Genomic DNA, 27,840 nt, shown 5'->3' with positions numbered 1-27,840 from the left:
ATAGCATATTAAAAAGCAGAGACATTACTTTGCCAACAAAGGTCCGTCTAGTCAAGGCTATGGTTTTTCCTGTGGTCATGTATGGATGTAAGAGTTGGACTGTGAAAAAGGCTGAGCGCTGAAGAATTGATGCTTTTGAACTGTGGTGTTGGAGAAGACTCTTGAGAGTCCCTTGGCCTGCAAGGAGATCCAACCAGTCCATTCTGAAGGAGATCAGCCCTGGGATTTCTTTGGAAGGAATGATGCTAAAGCTGAAACTCCGGTACTTTGGCCACCTCATGCAAAGAGTTGACTCATTGGAAAAGACTCTGATGCTGGGAGGGATTGGGGGCAGGAGGAGAAGGGGACGACAGAGGATGAGATGGCTGGATGGCATCACTGACTCAATGGACATGAGTCTGGGTGAACTCCGGGAGTTGGTGATGGACAGGGAGGCCTGGCATGCTGCGATTCATGGGATCCCAAAGAGTCGGACACGACTGAGCGACTGAACTGAACTGAACTGATATTTGTATATTAATCACTTTTCTGTTTCTATATTTCTCAATTTTTTTAAGTTAAAAAAATACATTTATTTTCCTTAACTCACTGGTGGCTGGATATTCTATTGCCAGATATTTGAAAGCTGTCTTCTACAATGATCTAAAGCAATGCCTCCCAACTTTCTGAAGTCACAGAGGCACAGAGAAATGATCAGATTTGTCTGTGACATTGACTTAATGAATGAAGCCATAGACATCCAACCCCATAGGTTCTGACTAGTTTAGACTCCACTTCCTCCGTGGAACCTCAGAGACTGAACATCTCAAAACTTCTATAACTCAGTCACGAGACATCAGATTGGAAGCTCTGTTCTGTTATTTTGGTTTAATTTTAAAGAAGTCAAAGATTTTTTGCCTCCTAAGGCCTCATCCACCATCAAAGATTACATACAACTGCCAAGTTTCAAAAAGTACATTAGAGACCATTAATTAGATAAACAAAACTTCCCTTAAATCCTCGATCTGCTTCACAATGGGAGAAGAATCCCCATTGTTATGGAAGGAGAATGGAGGAGTTTGGTCTATCACATAATGATCCCAGAGACCCAAGTCAATGAGTTAACCTTAAAAAACTATTAAATTGCAATTTTAACTTTCCTCAACAAATCAAGGGAAAATATTACCAATGTGCTCTGAAGGTATCTCATTTCCTGAGTAAAGAGTCCTCAATAGGCACTGACTAGATACTTTTTGGCTTCCCTCATAGTTCAGTTGGTAAAGAATAAGTCTGCAATGCAGGAGACCCCAGTTCGATTCCTGGGTTAGGAAGATCCCCTGGAAAAGGGAAAGGCTACCCACTCCAGTATTCTGGCCTGGAGAATTCCATGGACTGTATAGTCCATAGGGTCACAAACACTGGGACACGACTGAGCGACTTTAACTTTCAGATACTTTTTAGAAGGGAAAATAAAACCTGAATGCAGATATTAGCTATTTAATCAAATCAAATCGTGTTACATTTGAAAAATAATCAAATGTATGTTATTTCATTTTAAATGGCCCCCAAAATATAGACAGTCTACATCTTTTGCTTGCAGAATTCCTTATACTAGCACATTCATAGGCTTTTTGAAAGCAAAAGTAGAAAATCAAAACCCACGATTAATTTAAAATACCTTAGCAAAATATCTCTTCCAAACAAGCTTCAAGTAAAATACAGCATGTGAGAACTTTCCTGAAGTTTACAGAAATGGTGTGTCTGTGCCACACAAACAGTTTAGTTCATAGTCATTTGCTTCTAGATATACGATCTTTTAAATTCATACTCTAAAATTTTAAGTAGTCAATTTATTAAAAAATCAGTAACATTTATTTTGTGCTCCCTGCACCAAGTCCACCCATTATGCGCCCAGAGACGGCCACTCACTGCTTGCTGCACTGGATCCATCGGTCTCCATCCTTCCCACAGTTGCCCTTCTCGGTGCCTTCCGTATTCAGCTTTTCATAACAGAATTTGTCAGACCCTGAAGCCTCTTTTGGAGACGAGCAAGAAAACAGAATTACTTTTAGTTTTTTTGTTATCCATAACCAGTACTGTGCCAGTAAATCTTAATAACTGTTGCTCCAGAAAAAGGAACAAATTCCTAATTTGTAGCACTTACCCATTTCCATGGTGTAAATCTCCACAGTGTAATACATGGCTAATTTTAAACTAAGAATGTGATGTCAATCAGCTTCTAAAATTCCTGAAAATTTCACCCATGGCTCTTGCAAGGTAAGACAGAACAGCTCAAACACACTGTTCTTTTTTAACTTGGGAGACAAATTTATTCCCAATTCTTATTGGTGGGTTTGAGGAGGGGAAGTAGGATTAATCATCAGCAGGAATTAGTGAAGTGACACCAAAAAAACTAATAAACATTCTTAACCCTGCTTTCTATTAGTATCAGGAAGCATTATAAAATCTGAGCTTGCTGAAATTTTGTTGGCATGTGGATTTTGATATTTCAACTTTTTTGAAAGACAAATATACCTCTATTATCTTTCCCTTGTCAAAACTGAACCATTGAAAGTAAATCTTTCAGTTAAATGATATTTGCCAAACACTAAATCACTTTTGCATGAGTCCTAGTCCCCTTTGGGTGCCTTCTTTTCCTGGTAGGTGACCCAGTCTTTGCCAGCAAGACAGAGCCACTTTTCTCTCTTCCAGTCTGGACCTCATTAACTGAAATTCACTGGCAAGACAATGAAAATGTCAGGAAGAGAATATAAGTACTGACACGTAGGGAACATACTGAGAAAATGACCATGTTCCCAAATCTCTGTCTGTATATCAGGAAGTACTTGTGTTTCACTTCAAACTGAGATAATCAATTACAGAATTAAAAAAAAAAAAAAAAAGCCTGGTACTTTCCTAGGATAAAAGAATGGAAAGCTACCTTGAAGTGGTGAATGTTAAATCCAAGGTATAAAGAAAATTACCCAAGTGGATTGATAATAGGCATGACCACCGCACTCAACCCAATCTTAGCAAGTGGGTGTGCCATCCGTTCTGTCTCAGCCACAATCACTGAATAGTGATGTTCAGTTCTGATGACAAGTCTTCAACGTCAGCAGGTGTTTGCTGTGGCTATGTGACTATGATTCACCATTCTCTTCAGGCTTTTCTAGTTTTTTTTTTTTTTTTTCTTGTTTTAATCACTCCCAATCAGCAAGACTGGCAGCAAAGAATACTAAGAGAAACCTGAGTGAGACCACCAAGCAGGAAACATGACCTACTTGTTCCCCAGATGTACTGACACTGGTTGTCCCGGGTCTTGCACTCCCCGTCGTAGCAGCGGCCCTGAGGGCAGAATGCATGTTGTAAGGTACAAGGAGCTGGTCCCATTTCCCCCCAGATTCTCACTGCAAGGTCTCCTTATCATTGTTTTAGACAAAGTTGGGTTTTTTGGGGTACCCTAGTATTTTCACAATGAAAATAAAACTCACAAACATCTTAAGAGACACAGAAGAATGAAAATTAAAATCTAAAACACAGAACAGACCTCACTGTACAGCTCAAGTCCAACTAATCATCTAAAATTTTATGGAAAACAAAAATGGGTGCATTTCTTTGAGTGACACCAAAATGATTTTTAGGTTTTTTTGTATGTGAATGGTTAGGTCATAACATAGCTTCAGGAAAAAAAAGCATTACCATATATTACCATATTTTCCCATAATAGGCTAAAATGATTAAAGATAGTTACAACTCCATAAGTTAGATCTCTAATTCTTCAGCCATTACTTTTTTTCCCCACACTCTCAATCTGGACAGTTTGCACCCAGAGATAAATATATTTAGTATTTTATATGATATGAAACAACTCTGAGTTAGAAGACCAATGCAATAATTTCCTGTTGTTTGAGCTGCAATTTGCCATCAAAATTACATTCATCCAAAAAAAAACCCTGAAAACTGAGCTTTTCACAAAATCCCAGTTAAAACCTGTGGCCCAGCATACCTGATTTTGATTGCATGCATATCCATCTTGCTTATGAAGATTTGGTGGGCACTGAAAAATATATTTTTAGTTAACATTCAAAATGTGAAGTACTTTGATTATTTGCACAATACATTAAAGTGCAAAAAAATTTAAGGATGATTTTATTACTATTTGTAAATTGTGTGCTACACATCATTCATATCAGTAAAGTTTGAAATAAATGTAAAAAAAAATACAACTTATAATTAGAAAAACACGAGTAAACAGCTAATCCAAATTTATTCTCCAGTCATTGGTAAAAATGAATCAATCAGTCAAAGCAGTGGGTGCTTCTTATGTTTGTTTTCCATGAGATGCACTAGAATACTTTACGTTCACTTGCCTACAAAGTTCAAAATAGAAGGGATTAAAATGGACAATGAAGGGAACAAGTCAGCTTGTTACACAGGAGTGGATACGTTCAGGAACTAATTTACAAGACCTGGTTCAGCTCTATGAAAATGTCAGATCTGCATGTGACACCCATGACAGTCACCTCCATGCCACATTACTGAAAAAGAAATAACCAGCCCTTCAATAAAAGTGCTATATCTCCACTACATTTCTGACCTCTCAAACTATAGACTTGTTAAAACAACTGTGACGTGATAGTTCTTTCTTTTTCCAGGTCTATTTATCAAATTGTTTTTTTTTAAAGTACATTTCAATTTTCCCTAACATTATCCTGGATAATTCATATTTTTACTCTCTCTTCATCTTATTTATCACATTTAAGAGAGCTAAAAAAAAAAAAAAGTTCAAGTCAAAGGCTCTGCTACAGCATTCAAAACAAATACTAAAACGGGAAAAAAAAAAAAACCCCCACAGTTACAGTAAGTGAATAAGAAACATAGCAATACCCTGTGAGGTCCTCCTTTGATTTTCACCTTCTCAGTAAATGACAGTCCCACTCTCCCAGTTGCCCAGGCCCCAAACCAGGGAGTCATCCTGTGTTCCTCTCTTTTATTCACACTCTCCTTCTAGTCCATCGACAAATCCTGGTAGCAATATCTTCAAATATAATTACAATCTGACCACTTTCCTCCATCTCCACTGCTAACAGCTGGTCAAACCCAAAACTATCTTCTCATCTAATGATGCAACCACCTCCAACTGATTTCCCTTCATCCCCTCTAGTCTCCTTATAGGTGACAGGGCTACTAGAGTGTCCCTTTAAAAACCTAAACCACATCATGTTGCTCTTCTGCTAATGGCTTCCCAGTCTACTCACTGGTCTTCCAAATTCGTGATCTGCTCCCTACCTGACCTCATCCCTACCTGACCTCACATGAATGTACCAGCCACGCTGTCAACCCATGGTCTTTGTTCTTGCTCTTCTTCCAAGCTTTCCCGCAGATTTCCGCCCAGCTTGTTCTCTCAATTCTTTTAGGACTTTGCCTGAACATCAGCATCTCAGAGAAGCCTTCTTTAACTATGTCCTCCAAAACCATAAACTCCTCCCCCATTTTAGCATCCTCTGCTCCCCATTCACTGTTTTACTTATCACCAAACTTTCACCTATCTCTTTGCTCAGTCAGTTCAGTTGTTCAGTTGTATCCGACTCTTCACGACCCCAAGGACTGCAGCACGCCAGTCTTCCCTGTCCATCACCAACTTTCGGAGCTTGCTCAAACTCATGTCCATCAAGTCGGTGATGCCATCCAACCATCTCATCCTCTGTCGTCCCCTTCTCCTCCTGCCTTCAATCTTTCCCAGCATCAGGGTCTCTTCCAATGAGTCAGTTCTTTGTATAGGGTAGCCAAAGTATTGGAATTTCAACTTCAGCATCAGTCCTTCCAATGAATATTCAGGACTGATTTCCTTTAGGATTGACTGGTTTGATCTCCCTGAAGTCTAAGGGACTCTCAAGAGTCTTCTCCAACACCACAGTTCAAAAGCATAAAATGTTTGGCACTCAGCTTTCTTTACAGTTCAACTCTCACATCCATACATGACTACTGGAAAAACCATAGCTTTGACTAGATGGAAGTTGGTTGATAAAGTAATGTCTCTGCTTTTTAATATGCTGTCTAGGTTGGTCATAGCCTTTCTTCCAAGGACCAAGCATCTTTTAATTTCATGGCTGCAGTCACCATATGCAGTCATTTTGGAGCCCAAGAAAATAAAGTCTCTCACTGTTTCCATTGTTTCCCTATCTATTTGCTATCAAGTGATGGGACCAGATGCCGTGATCTTAGTTTTCTGAACGTTGAGTTTTAAGCCCACTTTTTCACTCTCCTCTTTCACTTTTATCAAGAGGCTCTTTAGTTCTTCACTTTCTGCCATAAGGGTGGTATCTGCATATCTGAGGTTATTGATATTTCTCCCAGCAATCTTTTTTTAAAACTAATTCATTAATTTTAATTGGAGGCTAATTACTTTACAATATTGTAGTGGTTTTTGCCTTACACTGACATGAATCAGCCACAGTGCTAATGTGTGTCTCCCGGCAACCTTGATTCCAGCTTGTGCTTCTTCCAGCCCGTCGTTCCGCATGATGTACTCTACATAGAAGTTAAATAAGCAGAGTGACAATATACAGCCTTGACGTGCACCTTTCCCGATTTGGAACCAGTCTGTTGTTCCATGTCCAGTTCTAACTGTTGCTTCTTGACATGCATTCAGATTTCTCAGGAGGCAGGTAAGGTGGTCTGGTATTCTCATCTCTTGAAGAATTTTCCACAGTTTGTTGTGATCCACACAGTCAAACGCTTTGTTTACTGCCCCCTTCCTAATGCAGTTTGTCTACTGCTCCCATCCTAATGCAAGCTCCATGCAGGCAGGGATTTTCTGTCCTTGCTCCCTCCCTGGCACCTAGAACAAAGCTGGGCTCAATTATTATTGAGAAGGTGCTCAATGACTAGTGACTGACTGAGAAAATAAATAAATGACCTGCACAGATACAATTATTTTATTCTGCAGTATCAAGCTGTTTATCAAGGTCACAACAGAAAGATAATAGAACTAATTTAGAATAGCTAAGAAGCAGTAACTTATCAAGGAACACATTGAGATTAAAGGAACTAGTTTAGAATTACTAAGAAGCAGTAACTTATCAAGGAACACATTGAGATTAAAGGCTTTGGTTCTACAGCTTTCTAAAGAACAACCAATTTTCATACCAGTTTTCATTCAACCTTATGGTAACTATTCAAAAGATGTAATTATCAGCGTGAGAACTTGGTTTACTGGACCAACTGCACAAAAACAGAGATTCCCTATGGTCTCTTTATTCATCCAAATCCACTCAAAACACCATCATTATCTTATTAATCAACTAACAGTAATTACTACTCCAAGGTGAATGCAACCACACTGAACCAAAATGCAAAAGAAATGTCATTTGCTGAATACACACATCAGGGTCTAAACTTAACTTGTCATATTTGACTTTTGTGATGTTTCAACAAGAGAAAACTAGTAGGATTTGATAAAATTCAAAAAGCTCTCATAAACTGTCATAACTACATGGAAGAAGATTTCTAATCTATTTTCAGTTTAGGCTAATAAAAGCCAGTTGTTTAACACTGAATGTTTAACAAAGGAAATTATCAAATGTCTATTGTTCTTTGGAGACATTTAAAATAGAAGAACCATAAATCTGTGTACTTCATTCTGCTTATGAGCAGAGCTCTGGATTCGATCTCTAAATGCCATTTGAGGGACTTCCCTGGTGGTTCAGTGGTTAAGAATCTGACTTCCAGTGCAGGGGAAAGTGAAAGTGAAAGTGAAGTCATGTCCGACTCTTTTCGACCCCGTGGACTGTAGCCTACCATGCTCCTCCGTCCATGGGATTTTCCAGGCAAGAGTACTGGAGTGGGTTGCCAGGGGACATGGGTTCAATCCCTGGTCTTGGAACTAAGATCCCACATACCACAGGGCAACTATGCCTGCATGCCTCAACTAGAGACACAGCCAAAAATAAAAATATATATAAAAAATAATACTGATAAATAAATGTCATTTTTACACTGTGCAGGAAGGTCCAACTGAGGCTAGCTTCCACAGTGCAACAGCCCTTAAATGTGCTTATTTTAAATTGTGTTATACTCCCATTTTGATGACATATTTTATAGTTTTTAACAAAACATATTTCCCATATCTTTCAAAAATATCTTTATTAAATCATCCAGATTGTTTGCCCAGAATGTCTCTCAGTTCCACGTCTTATTCTCTTTTAAATTGTGAATTTAAAAAGCAGCTCAGAAGCATCAGTAAATGCTAATATAAAAAATAAGCAGAAATATACTGTGAAATAAAAGCAATAAATACATAATGTCACCAAAAGTACTGATTTTCAGAGATGCACAGATTCTGAGACATCCCATTTTAATTATTATCAGTATCAATTAAATTCAAAGTTTCCTGCTTCTTTCAAAACAGAAGAATTACTGTGTGTTGGGGACCGGGGTGTGGTGGTATTTAACTCCCTCTCTTCCACTTATCTAGTTCAGGTTCCTTCTGGTCAGAGAAGGGAATTGTTACTAAAGGAACATGCTATTCTAATATGTCACTGAGCATTTAACAGTACAATTTTCATCTTGGGACATGAATTAAAAGAATATTTTAAAAATTTAAATAAAATATTAGATTGAACAAGGACCCTTATTATAAAGGGTAAAGCCTATGACAATTCAGGAGTTAAAGGTTGAAATGGAAAAACTATGCTTTTATTCTTTGGCCACCTGATGCGAAGAACTGACTCACTTGGAAAGAACCTGATGCTGGGAAAGATTGAAGGTGGGAGGTGAAGGGGACGACAGAGGATGAGATGGTTGGATGGCATCACCGACTTGATGCACATGAGTTTGAGTAAACTCCAGGAGTTGGTGATGGACAGGGAGGCCTGGCGTGCTACAGTCCATGGGGTCGTGAAGAGTTGGATACGACTGAGCACTGAAATGAACTGATACTTTTAAAAGAACTGAACACACAAAACCAAAACCATATACGATGGATATAAAAACAGCCTCATTCTACAAAACTAAAATTATAACTCAGTGAAATAGTGTATCAGAAATGTCATTATTCTTGTCATAAATCACAGAATCCACAGTTCTTACATACTGCCACTATATTATTTAAAAATTGCAAAGAATTCAATTTATGTATTTATATGTAAGGACAGATATGCATAAAAATCATAAAAGGATAGCCTGAATACAGTTCACTATGCCATAACCTTTGTACTATATCCATTTGAATCAAGCCTCAGAATATATACATCAAAACCTTTCAAAAGGTTAATTAGGAAATTTTGTTTTCCTCTCATGTTTCTTTCCAGGGAGGAGAACTCAGTGTTATTCCAGTTACTCTCTGCTCCTGTGCTCACTTCTCCAAGCAGGTATAGCAATTGACAGGTTGATGGATAAACTTCAGAAGAATAACTCCGCATTCTGGCTCAGTTCTGCCATCTTCTCCTGCCTACTCACATAATTCATCCTCTCTCTACTGCTCCTCCATGGCATACAAGGCAAGGGCCACCTTTGCAAGGAGAGGTCATTCCAGGCCCAATCATGTCAATAATCTGTTACTACAGCCTAAATCCGGGATCTGTAAAGAGGCCCATTTAGCCCTCACACTGAGCTATGACTTTCAACTTGGCTCTTTGCAATAACAAAAATAATATTTTAATTTCTAGCTATACTCTATCAGGAACCCCATGTAAATCACAATACCTGGCAATAGGTAATTCTGCTCTTGAGAAACTTACCCTAAGTTGCTAACTCCAAACAAGAAACACTCTTTAAAATGCATAGAGGGACTTCCCTGGTGGTCCAGTGGTTAAGACTCTGCCCTTCCAATGCAGGGAGGGGAGCAGGTTTGATCCCTGGTCAGGGAACTAAAAGCCCGTATGCCAGAAAAAAAAAAAAAAATTTTAATGCAAAGAGATTTATAGCCCTATTAATGATAATAATGAAATGCTGCCAACAATCTAAATATTCACCACTGGATGTAGAAGTGACTGGTAAATCCACATGGTTGACTTTCATGCAACTGTAAAGGGAATATTTATAAAAACTGTATCATAGCATGGGAAAATGCTGTTGAAGTAACATCAGAATAAAATTGCAGGTAGGATGAAGTTGAAAATTCTTACCAAGCCCCTACGCCTGACTCCTGACTTCTTCCCTGAATCATTTCCACTATTTCCCAGCTATCCCTGCTTCCATTCCATCTCTTGAAGAAGCCATGCTTCTGTACGCACTGGGTTTCATTAATTTATTAGCCTTTCTAACCCAGCAGAATGCAAGCCTGGGAAGAGCAAGGAGTTGCCTATTTCGATTCCTCCCAAAGCCTGGCATTCAAAGCAGTGCTTGAGACACAGCAGGGGCTCCACAAATATTCATTTGAACGACAAAGACTTAAAACAACACGATGTAAATGTTTAAAAACATAAAAAGTAAAGAAGGAATGCCGAAAGGCAATCTTAATGATAATGCAATAATTTTAACATGAAGAAGATCATGCCAAGTGTGTGAGCCATGAAGCCAGTGCTTCATACATAAATGGAGAGAGATGGTGACAGACTGAGGACTTCTGCCCCCAATCCCACTTCAACTACAGCAGTGCTACGCTTTCAGATTTCTACACTGAGCTTCTGTCCAAAATTTTGTTAAAAGAAAGGGTTTTGTGGCTCAAAATAGTACCATTAGTGCTTTATCAGTGTGAGCCTACTGTTTTAGATGTGGGGACCAGAACACTGCTGATACATACACCTATACCAATTAATTGGATATAAGCAATAATAAAGCAAATTAATTATAAAGGGGAAATTTGGAAGATAACAGATTTTTTAGGCCCAATAAATATTCCTAAAATAAAAGCATAGTGGGAGCTAGAAACTACTAGAAAACAGAACAAAACAAAACCAAAAACCCCAAAAGAACCAAATCATATTCACACATGTAATTCAAATTGAAAGCATTATAATATGTATTTGCAAATAAGATGTATTACCTAAAACTCAGTTTGCCATACCTGGCCAGAGTCTCCAGTACAATATTCAGTAATATCACACCCATTCACAGCATCCCGACATTCATATCCTCGTGGCTGAAACTGCAAATCAAAACTCAATATTAGGAACCAGTATTAATATTTCAAGAGTCAGTATTCTTGTATTCACCAGAAAGCATGACATCCTTTCATAACCACTGCCAAACTCTTTTTATGAATCGGCAAGGTAGTTTCAGAATAGAGATAATGCCCCAAAACCACTCTCTGTAGTAAATATGAATCATTAACCAAGGCATTAAATGTTCAGATTTCAAAATGTGCTGTCTCAGCGTATTATGTTTGGAAAACACTGTGATAGCAATTATGTAAAGAAGACACACTGGTGTGGCTGATGACAACAGAACTAAACACTAAAATATAAATATAAACATTTAGGACCTCTCTTAAGGCTGATATACATACCCAATCTGCACTAATTTATCTATTAGCTTGGATACTAGTCTTGCTTTAGCTAAATATATACAATCAGATTTCAATTAATTCATATGCATTCCCTTCAGTGATGCCAGTGAATGACTGCTGAATACAAGACATTTTGTTTTCTAGGAGAGGGGTTGGTAAAAGATGAAGGAAAGAGTCCATCATTTTCAAGCAATTTATAATTTGATTGGGAACATAAGGCAAGAAAATCTAAGCTGGAATCTTGTAGAATACCACATGCCTAATACCCCTTTGGTATTGAATGAAGTTAAATCATATTATTTTCTGGTTTTAAAAAAATTAGGAATTTTATAGCATGAGAAAAACAAAGATTTTTAAAATGACTTTTTAAAAATTAACCAGAGGTTTCCAAAGATAGAACTATATTTCCACACAAACAAAAGGTGTGCATATACACATATAAACTTACATATATATATTATTCCCTTATCTGGCTCGTTTGCCTTTCTGCTGCTGCTGCTACTAAGTCGCTTCAGTCATGTCCGACTCTGTGCGACCCCATAGACGGCAGCCCACCAGGCTCCCCTGTCCCTGGGATTCTCCAGGCAAGAACACTGGAGTGGGTTGCCATTTCCTTCTCCAATGCATGAAAGTGAAAAGTGAAAGTGAAGTCGCTCAGTTGTGTCCAACTCTTATCGACCCCATGGACTGCAGCCTACCAGGCTCCTCCGTCCATGGGATTTTCCAGGCAAGAGTACTGGAGTGGGTTGCCATTGCCTTCCCATTTGTCTTTCTAAGGGATTTTAAAAATCAAATGTGAAAATATAAGGACTAGGTTTTATGCTCAGGCTTTAAAATAAATTAGGATGAGTTTTACAGAAAAAGTTTGTAAGTGGGACATATTACGAAAAAGACCACAGAAATTGTCCCTCTTCTATTCAACCATTTAACTTGGTTTTCACCCATGTTAGTAGGGCAATTGCCAATGTTTATTTTGGAAGGATTATAGGTATATTTTCTTAGGGAGGTACTGGAGAATAGGATTATTGGTTGTTGTTCAGTCACCCAGTCATGTCCAACTCTTTGCCACCCTATGGACTGCAGCACACCAGGCCTCTCTGTCCCTCACCATCTCCCAAAGTTTGCCCAAGTTCATGTCCATTGCATCAATGATGCCATCCAGCCATCTCATCCTCCGACACCCTCTTCTCCTTCTGCCTTCAATCTTTCCCAGCATCAGGGACATTTCCAGTGAGTCAGCTGTTCGCATCAGATAACCAAAATACTGGAGTTTCAACTTCAGTATTAGTCTTTTCAATGAGTATTCAGGGTTGATTTCCCTTAAGATTGACTAGTTTGATCTCCTTGCTGTCCAAGGGTTTGTTGGTAGTGAATTATAACAAAGATAATTGTAGTAACTCACAGAATTTGGGTAGATTTATTGATTCAATAAAATTGCTGGGCTAATACACAGTGTCCATCAACAAAAGTGTGGCAAGCTGTACAAATACTCAAGGTACACATTGCAATATTTGGCTAATATGTCATTGATAAGAGAGATGAAACTTTCAGAGAACTCACAAGACACGAGGTATTATTGCAGCAAGGCCCATCGCTGCAGTGGGCCCCATTGGAGAGAGAGCATTTCTTACAGCACAGTCCATAGCATTCCTAGAGAAAACACTTCATGTGAGTAAGTGAGGAAACCCACCCGCTGGTCATTCTATATTTTCTCCACATGTGACATGCATTATTCACAAGAGGAGATGTATATAATGGTAAGCAAATATTTTAGGAAAGAATTAATCATTTTAGTGGTAGATTCCTTCCTGCTATACTTCTCAGCAAAGTATGATCTTCTAAGAAAGGACTTCTGTACCAATGCTATGCTAAGTCACTTCAGTCGTGTCCGACTCTGTGCGACCCCACAGACGGCAGCCCACCAGGCTCCCCCGTCCCTGGGATTCTCCAGGCAAGAACACTGGAGTGGGTTGCCATTTCCTTCTCCAATGCATGAAAGTGAAAAGTGAAAGTGAAGTCGCTCAGTTGTGTCCAACTCTTATCGACCCCACGGATTGCAGCCTAACAGGCTCCTCCATCCATGGGATTTTCCAAGCAAGAGTACTGGAGTGGGGTGCCATACCAAAGAGTAAGCTTATTTTTTAGCAGGCATCCTACCCTCGGTTAGCTCTATTATAATTTTAATATTCAATCTAGCTTTACAAAGACAAAAATATTGCACAACACAGAAGGAATTTTCATAACTTGGTACAACTTGTCTGAGACGAAATATGAGCTATGAATTTTTAAGAGATATGAATTTGATTAAAAGAATGTGTTAGGTTTCTTCAGACAGAGCCATAAGGACATGTTTAATTCTAAAATGTCTGAGCTAGGATTAAGCATTGATGAGAGAGTTCAGAAATAAAGGTAGTGAGGCCGCAGTGAATGATGAGGTAGACTTCTCACTAATGCTATTACTGTTTGCTCTGGGTAGAAGATGTGCTGAAAGTAGAAAAGATTTCTTATACTTACCACATGGATACCACAATCACACTCCTCTCCAGCTTCTACGTATCCATTTCCACATTCTGTGGGCTCAAATAGCTGAAAGAGGTTAGAAAGATAAAGGGAGAACATTTCAATTTATCACAGAAAATCAATTTTCCAGTTAGGTTATATACACACCCTATAATCAGCTATCACATGATATTCCTCTATGACCTATTGTTATGGCATCTTACAAATATATCTGTGTGAGAAACACTGTTCATTTATTAATAACACTTCTAAAAAACATATTTTAAATGGAGGTACTATGTCTTGGAGGATTCTCTGGTGGTGGGCTCCAGAGATGACCTCTACCATTAGAGTTACTTATTATAGAAATAAGCTGTCAAGATGAATAGATCACTTTTCATATTTACTAATGGAGTTAAAACGCATCTCTAATAAGACTCACAGTTACCTAATTTGCTGACTTATATCCAGACAGCTGAGAAGTTATAAAAACTGTCAAAAAGATAAAAATGCTTCAGTCACAGCTAAAGGTGATATATGCCATCAAGTAAATGCAAATAAACTTAGGGGAAAAGTGTTGCTGGAAATCCATGCCCATCATTGCCACCGAAAAGAAAACTGCACCATCTGAACCATATTAGGCAAACATGTAGGCATATGCACAGAGTGTAGAAATTTCTCAATCATTCCTGGAGTGATGGAAGAGTCAAATTCCTAGAATAATCCACCCTCCTAAAGCTATGAACTTGATTGCCAAATAAACTATATTACAGATCAGTTGTTCAGGCAACTGATTATTTGTGAGAAACATTTCCATTTCCCATTACCAGGGGCAAGATTTTTCTGTGTATGTCCACTACACTCAGGTGAAGACTGGAACAGGGCATTCCAATCCAGATGTTCAGAGCCAGGTATCTGAGGGAGAGCAGCACACACCCAAGGAAGGACTGCCTCCCACTGAGTCCACCCAAGGAAGACCCGATCTTCCTTCTGCTTCCAGGAGGAACGCTGCTATAAAAAGCAAGGAAGGTTTCCAGGATACTTGGGTGGGGCTTCCCCATGGGAAAATCCAATGACTAAAATCAACAGTCCTCATTTCTGTGATATTCTGATCAGCAGAGAGGAGAAAAGACAAAGGCAGACTAGAACATGACAGCTCTTTGTATCAGGCCTCCCACGTAAACCACTACTAGATTTCATTCCTAGGGCTCTTCCATCCGGAGACAGGTCCCCGTTACAAATCAGATGGCAAACATGACAGCTGAGAAGGTTCCCAGAGAACAGAAAAGATGTCCATAGATAATGTGAAAATAACACATAAAACATGCGTGTGTGTGTGTGTGTGTGTGTGTGTGTATCCATTGACTATAACACTTGGGAAAAAGTCGGTTCTTTCATGGGTGTTGGTCGCTCAGTCATGTCTGACTCTTTGCAACCCCGTAGACTATAGCCCACCAGGCTCCTTGTCCATGGAATTCTCCAGGCAAGAATACTGGAGTGGGTTCCCATTTCCTTCTCCAGGGGATCCTCATGCATATATATATATATATATACATCCGCTGACTATAACATTTGGAAAAAAGTCCGTTCTTTCATACATGCATATAAACCATCTCACTGTAATCCACAGGGGCTTTTAAAAAATTATTCCAATATGTCATTTAAAAAGACAGAATTCCATATTCACTAACTGCTACAACTGAAGACATATAGGTACTTTTTAATTTAGTTTGCACGTTATTGGAATAATTTCCTTTCTACTCTCAGGCAATCTCAGAAATCTAATGATGGATCCTTATACACACACTAGAGCTCTTAGTATTTCCAAACAACTCAGTGTTGTTTCCTCAGGCGTGATGCTTATAATTAGCTGGTGAGCTGTAAGGCAGGTAAAATTAGCCATGTACTTTGCAATTCATAAATGCCAGCAGCTCACATTAATTCATTATTACTCACTGCACCCGTTTTAAACACTCTGAAGCTGTCAAATTTCTGTTACCCTGAGATCAATGCCATGAAAGGCAGGCAACTGAGTTTAATGATGCAAGGTCACTTTAAAATTCCTGTTTCTTTTTCTGCAGCCTTGCTGAGATTTTATACAGATGTCAGGCATCAGAGTATCAGCCTTAACTTGGCAGTATCACTTAATTATGGGGATGGGAATAAATTATTCTGTCAGTTATCCACATCAGTCACTGTTTTCTTTTTAAAAGCTAACATGACTTCACTGCTCTCTCAATTTGCAGAGCATTAAATATTTTGCAGAGTAATGGACTGTATTGGACTCATGATGTAGTGTCTTAAAAGGAAATATGAAATGTGCAATGTTAGAATGTCTATGGCATCTGCTAATTTGCACCAGTCCTGTCTTTTTGCCCTTAAGCAACTTTGTTTGGAATGATTCTGCTATAGGTCTACAGTCCCAGATCTAAAAGCCCGGGAGCTTAAGAATTCTGGCATTACTGGATTTTAGAAAAGTATGATGCATTTACTATGTTCTGCAAAAGTGCCCTGAAAAGCCTGGTATACAGCCTAGAATTGAACACATTAACATTTCTGCAATAAGATTTATGAATATTTACACTATGAGGGTTAAATAAAATTTTTCAGTTCAGGACAAATTTTACTGTCCACTATGTTTCCTGCAAATTCATAAAAAAAAATTTTCCAATCTTCAGAGCTTTTGAATGAAGGAATTGTGGATACAAGATTGTTGCATTGTATACATTAATAGTAATGAAATGCCATTGACAAATGGACCTTCTCAAGTAAAGAAATACATACATACAAATATGCATGTATGTATGCATAAGATCCATAAATACTTTGGGTCATTTTTTTTTGGCTAGTTGATATTAGCAATGCTTTCTATCTGGGAGAATGGACCATTCCTCTCCTCCCTCCAAAAAAAGAAAGAAGGAAAAGCCAAGAAATTATTTATACCCCTAGAGAAAATGTCAAAGGGAAACAGAATTTTTGTCAGAGTAATGGTAATTACTAAAGGAATATATCTTACTAAATTACTAAAGTAATATATCTTAATCTAACTCACTATCTCTTGGCAGCAGGATAAAGACCCTAACATGAGAACTTCAAGATATTTTAATTGAAGGATTGTCTGTTTGTTTTTTATAGGGGAGGACTGAGAGGAGATACAACCAGCACTGAAACACCAGAGTTTCAAAACAGTGAAGCTGTGGTCTTGTCATTCATTGAAACAAGACTCACTTTTCAACACGATAAAGCCTTTTATAACTAAACATTAATCTGATTGGAAAGAAAACTGCTTTCCAAAACAAGTATCTGACATTTGGCATATTTCCACTGTTAAAATTTAAAAAAAAAAAAAAAAAAGGAGAAATAAGCACACTTTCTAAGTTACTAACCTTTGTTGGCCTGTTGAAAAGACAGGCTCCACCCCCTCTCAGTAAAAAGTCTCTATATTCCAAAATACTGCACTTTGAGAACTTTCTGGAATGAGATACCCTGAGAAAATAAACAATCAATTATGTAAATAATTTACCCAAAACAGTCATCAAAGAAGAAAATTAAAACCTTTGAATTAGAACAAAAGGATCACTCTGGATTCACACGAAGTGAAGTAGCTCATTTGTGTCCGACTCTGTGACCCCATGGACTGTAGCCTGCCAGGCTCCTCCATCCATGGGATTTTCCAGGCAAGAATACTGGAGTGGGTTGCCATTTCCTTCTCCAGGGGATCTTCCCGACCCAGGGATTGAATCCCGGGTCTCCCGTGTTGCCGGCAGACGCTTTACCGTCTGAGCCACCAGGGAAGCCACCAGGGATTCACATGATTCTACACAAATTTAGACAAGGCACTTATGTTCAAACTGTCAAATAAGTATGTGTGCTAGAGCCTGTAAAAATAGAAATCCAAAGGAAGTCACAGTTTTGGGAGGCTAGGTTACAACCTCCTTAGCAGTCAAGCCCTTTTGTGCTCAGACTTGGTTTTTTGAGAAGTTCATCCCAAAACTTCATCTAGGCTGTAGAAATGTGGTCACTTTTATTTGCTCTGTCTCAATAAAGATAGAGAAGGCAATGGCACCCCACTCCAGTACTCCTGCCTGGAAAATCCCATGGACAGAGGAGCCTGGTAGGCTGCAGTCCATGGGGTCGCTGAGTCAGACATGACTGAGTGACTTCACTTTCACTTTTCACTTTCATGCATTGGAGAAGGAAACGGCAACCCACTCCAGTGTTCTTGCCTGGAGAATCCCATGGATGGCGGAGCCTGGTAGGCTGCCGTCTACGGTGTCGCACAGAGTCCGACATGACCGATGCGACTTAGCAGCAGCAACAGTAAAGATAGGGCTTCCCTGGTGGTGCTAGTGGTAAAAAACCCACCTTCCAATGCAGATATAAGAGACGCGGTTTAGATCCCTGGATAAGGCAGATCCCTGGAGGAGGGCGTGGCAACCCACTCCAGTATTCTTGCCTGAAGAATCACATGGACAGAGTAGCCTGGCAGGTTATAGTCCATGGGGTCACACAGAGTCGGACACGACTGAAGCATTTAGCATGCACATAGTAAAGATAAGCACTTTCTTTTTTTTGCCTCTGAACTAAATAAAAGGAGCTTAGGAACCCACAAGATTTTACTCTGGAGGAGGGAATTGTAAGAGTCAATTGATTAAAGATGTTACATTGCAGGCTTTAGCAACAGAACTGAGGTATACAAGGAAACCCTAAAGAGATGTGTTAGACTATGTATGTTTTTATATGTATATACACACAATCAAACCAGAATTAGGGTAAGCTCCTTCTGAATTAGAATTAGGCAACAGCTCCTTATTCTCAACTTACTACTTGGTAATATCCATGATTTTGCAGGAATATAATATTATAATAAAAGGAATATAATAATAACTTCTTTGTGAATTAATTAACCAAATTTCTATCACTATGTCAGATGTGACACTATCTATCACTACATGCTGTGGCTGTAGTGTGTAGTTGCTAGTGTGCCCGATTCTTTGCAACCCCATGTACTATAGCCTGCCAGGTTCCTCTGTCCATAGGATTTCCCAGGCAAGAATACTGGAATGGGTTGCCATTTCCTTCTCCAGGGGATCTTCCTGACCCAGGGATCAAACCCATGTCTCCTGCTTGACAGGTGAATTCTTTACCACTGAGCCACGTGGGAAGCCCATCAAAAAATACATATTAAGTTTAAATAGTTTTATTATATCCTATGGAGAGTCAGTCTAAAAATTCATTTAGAAATTGGAAGTTCAGAAGACCTCTCTTGATAGAACCAATATTATGATTGGTGTTACCTCAAAAAAGCCTGATGAAGCAATAGTGTTGTGAAACTATGGTACAATAGAAAGGGAAGCATCAAAGTTAACAGTCAAGTTTGAACTAATTTCTAGAAGCATGTGCTCTGGAGTAGCAGGCATAATGGCCGAGTCTCTCTTCAAGCCTGCATGCTCACACACCTCGTGTTCCCCTGAGCTGGACTCCTGGTGGGGAAATAAGGAAGGGACTCTGTAAAAGTAGGTCAGGGACGGGGCAGGACCAGAAATGGTGATGTGTTGAGCAGATGTCTGACATGGGCACAGGAAGTGGGAGAGATACGAGTGGGGAACTTCTATTTATTGGGAGGGGGCTCTAGCTTAGGAGGCCTTGGGGCAGTGGCTGCAATGGGGCAGGGGTCCCTGGGAAAGATTATGTTTCTAGGCCTTGGTTCACAGATGTACCAGCAACCCTCAGACAGCTGCTCTAGTTTCCAAAGAGGAGTTAGGTGAGGAAATGTTCAAATGCCTATCAGTAGAAGACTACCTAATTTAGTCGTGATAAATCTATCTCAATTTAAAGTCTTATTGATTATATAAGGAATACAGTATAATTTTATTACGGTAAACATGTCTATTTATGAGTTCCTTAAAATATAAATTGTTGACTAAATGGGTTTTCACTGACAGTTAGACAGCCAGCTTTTATCCTAAGTGTACTGAAAAATTAATGCAACCACTCAACTTAGAAGCACTTAATCATGTGCTTCTTTTAACGGTTAATAGAAGTAGAAGCAGTTACTTTATTTTACTTTTATTACCAACTTTAAATAAAAACCTCAAAGTACAAAGTGAACCTGCTATTTCATTTTTTAAAATATCAGATAATGAATTATTGAATTTATTTTAAGGCTGAGCTTAACAGACCAGTATCTGAGAGACTGTAGCTGATAATAGATACCAATTTCAGTTATACATCACATGCAGGTACAATGAAAATTTACCCTGTTTCTTCCATGATGCAGCCACCCCAGGATTCTGTGCAGTCACATTCTAGTCCAGTGAAACAATACAAAGCAATGGAAGAAAAGGGAAACAACAAAAGTCACATCTTTAATTTGCATCATAGCTCTTAAAATAATTCCTTATTTCCAATTCCATGTCAAATGGGTACAGAACATGATGTCTCACCAAACAAAACCTATTTCTTTCTCTTTTTTTTGGTTGGAAAGGAAAGGTTGCTTTAATCAGGAAGCCAGAAACTTGGGGAGAAGGCAGACTCATGTCTCAAACCAACTCTGAAGATTCTGCTTGGCCATGGCAGTTTTTTAAGGGAAAAAGGAGAAAAAATTTCAGTGAGTTATGAGGCAAGAGGTTGGATTCTGCATCATTTTCCACTGTGTGCAGACTGCCTGACTCCTGATCTTTCTTCAGATGTTATCTTGCCCAGCTGATTTGCCTGCAGGATTGCTAAGGGGCTGCTGGCGGTGGAGAGCTAGTCATTCTTTAACTCCTTAATTATTCATTGCTACTTCTTTAATCTAGGAGAAGAATCAACAGCAAAACCTATTTCATTTAAATTAATATTTCTTTTTCCTTTCCAACAAGTATAGCTTGCCTCCTAAGACAACAGCTGCAAGAAATAAAATTGTGCCTCTCTTCATTTTTGTAACTCAGAGAATTCAATTCAGTTTCTAGTTTAATGTTTAATGGAAAGTACTGTGGTCCAAGCTAGGCTTTACAAACTAGTGTTCTAGTCCAAGTGCTATCTGATGAGAGTTTCATAGGCAAGTGACTTAGCATTTCTTGGGTCTCAGGGTTTCCACCTCTAAAATGGGAAGGTATCTCTGTGCCCATCTCCCAGAATGGTTCTGGGGCTCACATGAGTTGGTAGCCTACGTGTTCTCTGGGAACTGCAAAGCTCTACTGCACAATTCAATGAGTCCTCACTGAAGTCCTGCTAACAGAGCACGCTGGACGTTAGAGAAGAGAATTCAATCTGCTATAGTCAAAGCAAGGATCAGCCATAGGCTTGAAGAACACTAAGCTAAAACCTACAGTAAAAGAGAGCAATCTAAAATAGAAATGTAAAATCATCTAAATTAAATAACAATCATAAACTTAACAGAGATACCACAGATGGACATATGGATAGTGTGACAGGCTAGCCTTTTCATTCATTTTTTTCTATTCTCTTTTCTATGATAGACAAAGATATTTTTAAAGACTTCCAAATGGATTTTTAAAAATTCGAAATTCAGAACTAATCTATCTGAACAAACAATTCACAAAGGAATAAAGAATTTTAGAAAGGAAGGAACTATGCCTGTTATTAGTAATGAACCCTATTGCTCACCCTTCTCCATCATATGACTCAGTAAGATCTCTTAGCTGCCCCCAGCACTGGCTTCTTCTTGGTTCCAGGTTTTTCAAACAAGGTCGTAAACCTGGTCCTACTCCTTCTGATTTTCGGGCATTGATGCCAGCCAGTGAAACCTGAATCACCTCCTTTAATGCGTACTCTGGGACAGCAAACACTCTGAGCAAGAAATTAACAGATGAAAGTTTGTGGAGATTTGCTAAATGCCACCAGACTTAATGTACCCATAAAGTGATGACCTAATAGGCCCTTAAAGGGAATCAAGACACCCTGAATATAGATTTTATTTCAAGTTTCCATAACACTATCCATTAATGACAATTATTTGATAGTAGTCAAAAAGGTATAAAGCATAGGATAATGTTAAGGTAGATATTTATCCTTTTCTTCTTTGGGGAGGGGGGTGGAGAAGGACACCTTTATTCCTAGCATCTGATATTTTCACAGAGGAGAGTAGATTTCCACTTAACTGCTAGGTAAGAGACTAGTTGGAGTGAATACCTCAGTCTTTTTTTCCACAGGATCACACTGTATGCTTCCTAGGCACTTTGGCCTTCTGCCACAAAAGTGTATTATTAATAGAAATTATATTTTACTATTGTACTGCTATGAGAAGGAATATAATCCAAGTTGGATTTTATACTGATTTTAAAAGAAATTTAAAATGTTCAAGGACCCCCCTCAAATTACTATCAGCCTTTAACACCTCACCTCTAGAATTTCAGACTTGTCTTTCCATCTGCCTCTCCTCTGGTTAATGAGGAAAGTGATATCCAGTAGTCGCTGGCTGTCTTTTCCTACAGGATGGGATCTGTGGCTGTTTCTACTCCATCGAGGCCCGGCCAGCTCAGTAGAGGAGTGTTATTCTCTATCACCTGCCCCCAGGATGGGATGCCTATACCGAAGCTTCTCTAATGTTAATGATGGTACTACGTTGGTAAATCTCATTAGGGTTCAAGCTCCTTTTAACTCTGGATCCTTTTTTCTGATCCAACTGAACTTGTGATGGAGCTCCACTGACATCTTGTGTCTGTACTCAACTGATTAGACCCTACAGGCTGAGTATTCACCTCTAAGTACCCCAACATTCTGCAGTGTGAGAAAGAGCTGATCATGCCCTGAGAAAGGATGATTTTACAGACTTTGAAAGGGACATTTCTCCAATCCACACAGATTAAGAGTTACCTTAAATTGCTCACTTTATCATTTGTTTAGGGGAAGGAGATACACCACAGTTAAGCTATTATGACTTAGGAATGAGAAATATTTCTTTTTTGACCGGACATGCATTATACAGACAGAATGGCACATGAAAGTAAGAAGGTCAGTGTACATACTTGGCTTTCTGCTAGAAGGTTCCCATTGGATTCCAAGGTTCTGAGCCAGGCTCTGCGATAATACTTGTGCCACTGCCATTGGAAGACCATACTGTTTTTCAGAGTTGAAAGTGTGTGGGAAACATTTGAGAGAGGGCACAAAGCTAGTTATTATTTCTTATTCATTACCACATATCTTCTCAGTCCCCTAAGTAGAGCCTCACAGCATCAAAAGACGGCACACGCTCCTTATCACTTCTTCCTTGCAACTGGGCCCAAGAAGCAGAAAGCCTCTCTCACTATATGGCATCTCTCAGAACTTGATGTTTTCACATGGAAACATAAAATCATAAAAGGCCGTGCCCCGTTTCACTTCATACCAAACCTAGCATAAATTCAACTTACTACAAATCTGTCAAGAGAAGTCTCCACTGAATGATGGCTACTGAGATAATCTAGTACCATTATATATTCAGGAACTGACCAAGGTTTAGATTTAGTTGGTTCTACTTGGAGGGTGTGTTAAACCTAACATGGGCAGAAGAGCAGATAATTCTTTAAAAAGTCGTAGCAGAAGGATTAACAAGATCATAAAAACTTATCTATAGAGGCCAAGAAATTTCTGGGCCAATCTTCGGTTTGTATCTGTCTGACAAATATGAAAAATTATCATTATGATATGAAACAATAGCTCTTTTCTAACACCAAAGATCACTTTGGGTTCTGTTTACTAATACAAACCACTTACACTATATTCTCAATGTCATTATCATTCTAAACAGGCCTGAGAAGGGATGTAAACTAGGCCACAGGGAAGAAAGAAATCAGATGCACAGATAAAGCTCTACTTTAGGAAAATTGATAGCATTTACCTCATTCACACCAACTCCCCTTGTGCGAGAACAGACACCTCCAAAGTAACTCAGGCTGCTCCTCTTATAGTGGAATGTCACACGCCTTAGGAAAAATAAGTGCTATTAGGAAACCAATGTAGTGACCATTATATTTCAATTTTATTCCATTAATATTCCAATTAATTCCATTAATTCCAACTTTATTCTATTAATATTCAATTTCAATACATCTATTCTCCTACACTGAATACTCCAAACCAACCTTCCTTCAGGAAACCAATAACTACATTTTAAATACTTCTAAATGTATGTTATCATAAATACCTTTAATGTTATGTTAAATAATCTCAGTTGTCAAAATCAATTGAGCACCTAACTAAGCACCACATACTGGCACAGAAATTGAGGCACAAAGATAAAGAGACCACAGTCCTTGATTTTTTTCAGTAGAGACTATCTAGTAGTTATACAAAATACTGACAATTGTAAATTGCTGATTAAACACTGAGAGAAAAGCAAAGAGTAACAGGAAAGAATAAAGAAGGAAGAAGGACTTCGGTTGGTTTGATCCCAGGACAGAACCTTAGAGGACTGTCTGAAAACAGCTTAGCCACCAGCAGAGAAGTGAACAACTTATCAGACGTAAACAAGGTATCCCCTTTCTTTAGTGATGGAACATCTATTTTACTCAATAGTTCATTTCAAAAGACTATCTTTCCTAGACTCTTTTACAGCTCATTGTGGCTACTGTGATAAAGATCTAGTAAATGATTTGTTGATGAAATTGATACATGCATGTTTTCAGGAAATCTACTACAACGGGTTAGCGGGAGGGAGGGTCCTTTCACACTTCTCCCTGCCTGGCATTCCTATTGCCTGTGATGAAGGCTGGAGTGTCAGCAGCTGTCTTGAGTCATGAGTTGACCTTGAGGATGGAAGGTCTGAAGGGAGGGAAGTGCTCTGAAAGTAGATCTCATGACTGTGGAACCACTGTTTCAACACCGGGCAGCCTACTTCTGTACTTCTTATGTAACAGAGGAATCAACCTCAATCTTGTTCAGGATAGATTTACTAATATATAACCTAACTGACAGAATAAATGGATAGAGATCAGTATCAAGCCAAGGGCTGGGAATACATACGAAATGAGATGCACAGCATCAGCATGCTGTCTGATACGCTGTCGATATTTGGAGAATTCGTGGAGCATCTGCACAAGGTTGGTGGTGATGTCAATGTGATCCCTCTCGGTCCAGGTCTCTACAGCCACCAGGACAACCCTGGTATTAAGCTGCTCCTTGTAAATCTGAGGGTAGACAACAGGACAGGTGCAGGAGGAAAACACTGGGTCAAACATGCACAATCAGTGATTCAGAGTCAGCGGAAGGACAGGAGGGGAGGTGAGAGGAGAACATGAGGTGAGAATTAGCTCATCAGAGAGAATCTTCTTTTCCTTTCTCTTTTTCAAGAGCAAAAAAAAAAAGAAAGAAAGAACAGTCACAAAGTTCAGCCTCTCGTACAAAGTTACTTCAATCCCCAATCAGCACTTTTAGTAGCCAGCATCTCTCTAGGGCATCACAGTCCTAAAGTATGGATGTAAATTCAAATCAGGGTTCAGCAAAATCACCCTTCTAAACCTCAGGGAATAACAGGTTGGAGTCTGATATACTCGCTCTGAGTCCGTGTGATATGATCAGTTATTCCTGCAGGATTGGAACAGATCCCTAAATCCTTGGACAAGCATTAACACCATGGTTGGCTTGTCCTCGGAATCCTTGTTATATGAAAAGTAAAATAACACAGAAAGAAAAACACCAACTTGAGGCCAAAAAGAGGGAAGAGCAGACTTAAATTACCCACGTCCCTCTCACTACAGGGTGACATCACTCACAATATTTAAACTGTAACTTTCTGCTCTTTCTCTCCTTTTGCCCCAGTAGCTAAAGAATTCACTCATGTAAGCAATTTCGATGAATGTTTTGTCCTATTTTCAAGCTAATTAAGAAAATAATGGATGACTTTAGAACACACTGAAGAAAGGAAACACCATCATGTCTAAATTAACCTGATGCTATAATGATTTTACAACAAGGAGTGAGTTAAATGTAATGTCTTTGAAAAATAGTTGGTCGACTTCAGAACCTTGTATGATAACTCAAAATAAAAATGATACATTGTAAGATGTGATTCTATTCAATCATGGTGAAATGACAAACACTAAGATTCCACCAAGTAAACAGCTAGGGCTTGGGATAAGTGAGGTTTAATAGTCTCTTTTTCACATCCACTTATACTTATCCTCTGAGAAGACTGACAAGGACCAAAATTAAAGAAAATTAATAAACCCAGTTATAACTGGCTTTCAGAATTTCAATCTTAACTCTATATGACATTCTCTCACCCTCTAGCCATATTATTCTGTTCAACCGTTCCTGTGCTAAGTTGCTTCAGTTGTGTCCAACTCTTTGCAACGCTATGGACTGTAGCCCACCAGGCTTCTCTGTCCAAGGAATTCTCCAGAAAAGAATACTGGAGTGAGTTGCCATTTCCTACTAAGGGGATCTTCCCGACCCAGAGATTGAACCTGGGTCTCCTGCAGCTTCCGCACTGCAAGTGGATTCTTTACTGCCGAGCTACCAGGAAAGCCCAACTGTGCCTACTAGGTATTATATGAGTCTTTAGATGATTACAGGCTTTAGGACTGTTTAAATTTAAGGCAAAAAAGAAGGCAGTTCTTTGGAAAAAATTAGTATCATTTAGATATTAAGCAATTTATAATGTTTTTCCCAGTTAAGAGGGAATATACAATAAATATTGGATAAATATATATATATATATTTAGCTTGCAAAACAGAACTTTACATTAGAATACACAAAAATGTTATGCTGTTTATTTATGACTATTCAAATTGAATTATTTATTGGAACAGAATGAATAATATTCACACTTACGGATATTCTATCAGAATGAGAAGAGGAAAACAATGTCAATATGAATGATTTAGGGATTAGAAGCCTTTTTTAAGAAGATATATATTTTACTTTTAAATTAGCTCTATTTGGGAACTGCACTTAACTTTGTCATCTAGAAATACAGTCTGCAGCATTCTCATAGGAACACTAAGAAAATAAATTTGGGTTCTTTTAAAAAAATTTTTGTACTGCCTATATTCAACAAACATGATCCACCTCAATCTGTTAGTTTTTCTGCCATATATTTAAGATGATAAGCTCAGCTGATTATTATTAACAAAAGCCTCACTTGCCAAGTTTAATTTACACTTTGTTCTGTAGCTAATTTTCTCTACGTTTTTTCCTCCATAGATTCTGGTGAAAATAATATCCAGATATCACCCAGAAGCAACATCAATGCAACTTTGGGATCCCAAGAATAACTAACTCGACAATCCCCTGAAACTCGGATAACACTGTTCTTTGTGATTCAGACCAGTCTATAATTTCTTAGCCAGATGAACTTAAGGATAGTGTTTTTACTTTTGTCCCAGAAACAACTAAAGCAACAAGTCAATAATGGAGACATAAAACCACTCCATCTTGGAAAAACAGGTTGAAGAAAACCAGGATACTTACAGAATCCACAAGGTTGACCACAGACTTTGCAAAGTTGTTCGCATGTGCGAGAGAAGAACGACACTTCTTGTACTGGGGTCGGCAGGAGGGGGTACGGCGGGGGGAGGGGAGACAAAGACCAGTCACTGTCAAACCATAATTTAATGACAGATTTTTTAAATTCCATAAAAACAGAAATCTGACAGCAAGAGTAGAAATGGGAATTAAAAATACCGAATTCAGTTTGTGCTGTGTTTGGACATAGCAGTGTTCTTATTTTCTTTCTCTGTTACCAGGAAAAGTATAACTGTCTAAAATACGCATGATGAAACCAACACAACATTGTAAAGCAGTTATCCTCCAATTTTAAACATTAATTTATTTATTTTAAAAAATACCCATGATGCTCTGGGTAACGGGGAGGGCCAAGTGATTCTGTGTGAGAAACTTCACCCTCAAGCAGTAAGCTGTTAATCACTCTCGATGTCTAACAAATGCAATCGTTTTTGTTACTTGACTTTACCAGTTTATAAAGAGT

The 27,840-nt window shown here is 38.7% G+C and overlaps 1 protein-coding gene across 7 annotated transcripts in view; it reads right to left on the bottom strand.

The window, feature by feature from the left end:
- ADAM23 (ADAM metallopeptidase domain 23) overlaps window positions 1-27,840 on the bottom strand; it is a 214,841-nt gene that overhangs the window by 51,781 nt on the left and 135,220 nt on the right. For all 7 annotated transcript variants that reach the window (XM_027565407.1, XM_027565389.1, XM_027565436.1 and 4 more), the window contains exons 10-21: window positions 27,324-27,395; window positions 24,875-25,038; window positions 23,751-23,835; window positions 22,900-22,990; window positions 20,187-20,235; window positions 17,314-17,413; window positions 13,943-14,014; window positions 12,989-13,078; window positions 10,988-11,068; window positions 3,986-4,036; window positions 3,261-3,324; window positions 1,909-2,014 (exon numbers count right to left, since the gene is read on the bottom strand). In XM_027565407.1, coding sequence (XP_027421208.1) covers window positions 1,909-2,014; window positions 3,261-3,324; window positions 3,986-4,036; window positions 10,988-11,068; window positions 12,989-13,078; window positions 13,943-14,014; window positions 17,314-17,413; window positions 20,187-20,235; window positions 22,900-22,990; window positions 23,751-23,835; window positions 24,875-25,038; window positions 27,324-27,395 — 1,025 coding nt within the window. The remainder of the gene's footprint in view (window positions 1-1,908; window positions 2,015-3,260; window positions 3,325-3,985; window positions 4,037-10,987; window positions 11,069-12,988; window positions 13,079-13,942; window positions 14,015-17,313; window positions 17,414-20,186; window positions 20,236-22,899; window positions 22,991-23,750; window positions 23,836-24,874; window positions 25,039-27,323; window positions 27,396-27,840) is intronic.

This window comes from Bos indicus x Bos taurus, chromosome 2 (genome assembly GCF_003369695.1).
Source record: "Bos indicus x Bos taurus breed Angus x Brahman F1 hybrid chromosome 2, Bos_hybrid_MaternalHap_v2.0, whole genome shotgun sequence".
NCBI classification, from domain to species: Eukaryota; Metazoa; Chordata; class Mammalia; order Artiodactyla; family Bovidae; genus Bos; species Bos indicus x Bos taurus.
The sequence above is the reverse complement of the archived record's forward strand: the minus strand, read 5'-3'. Positions and strand labels throughout refer to the sequence as shown.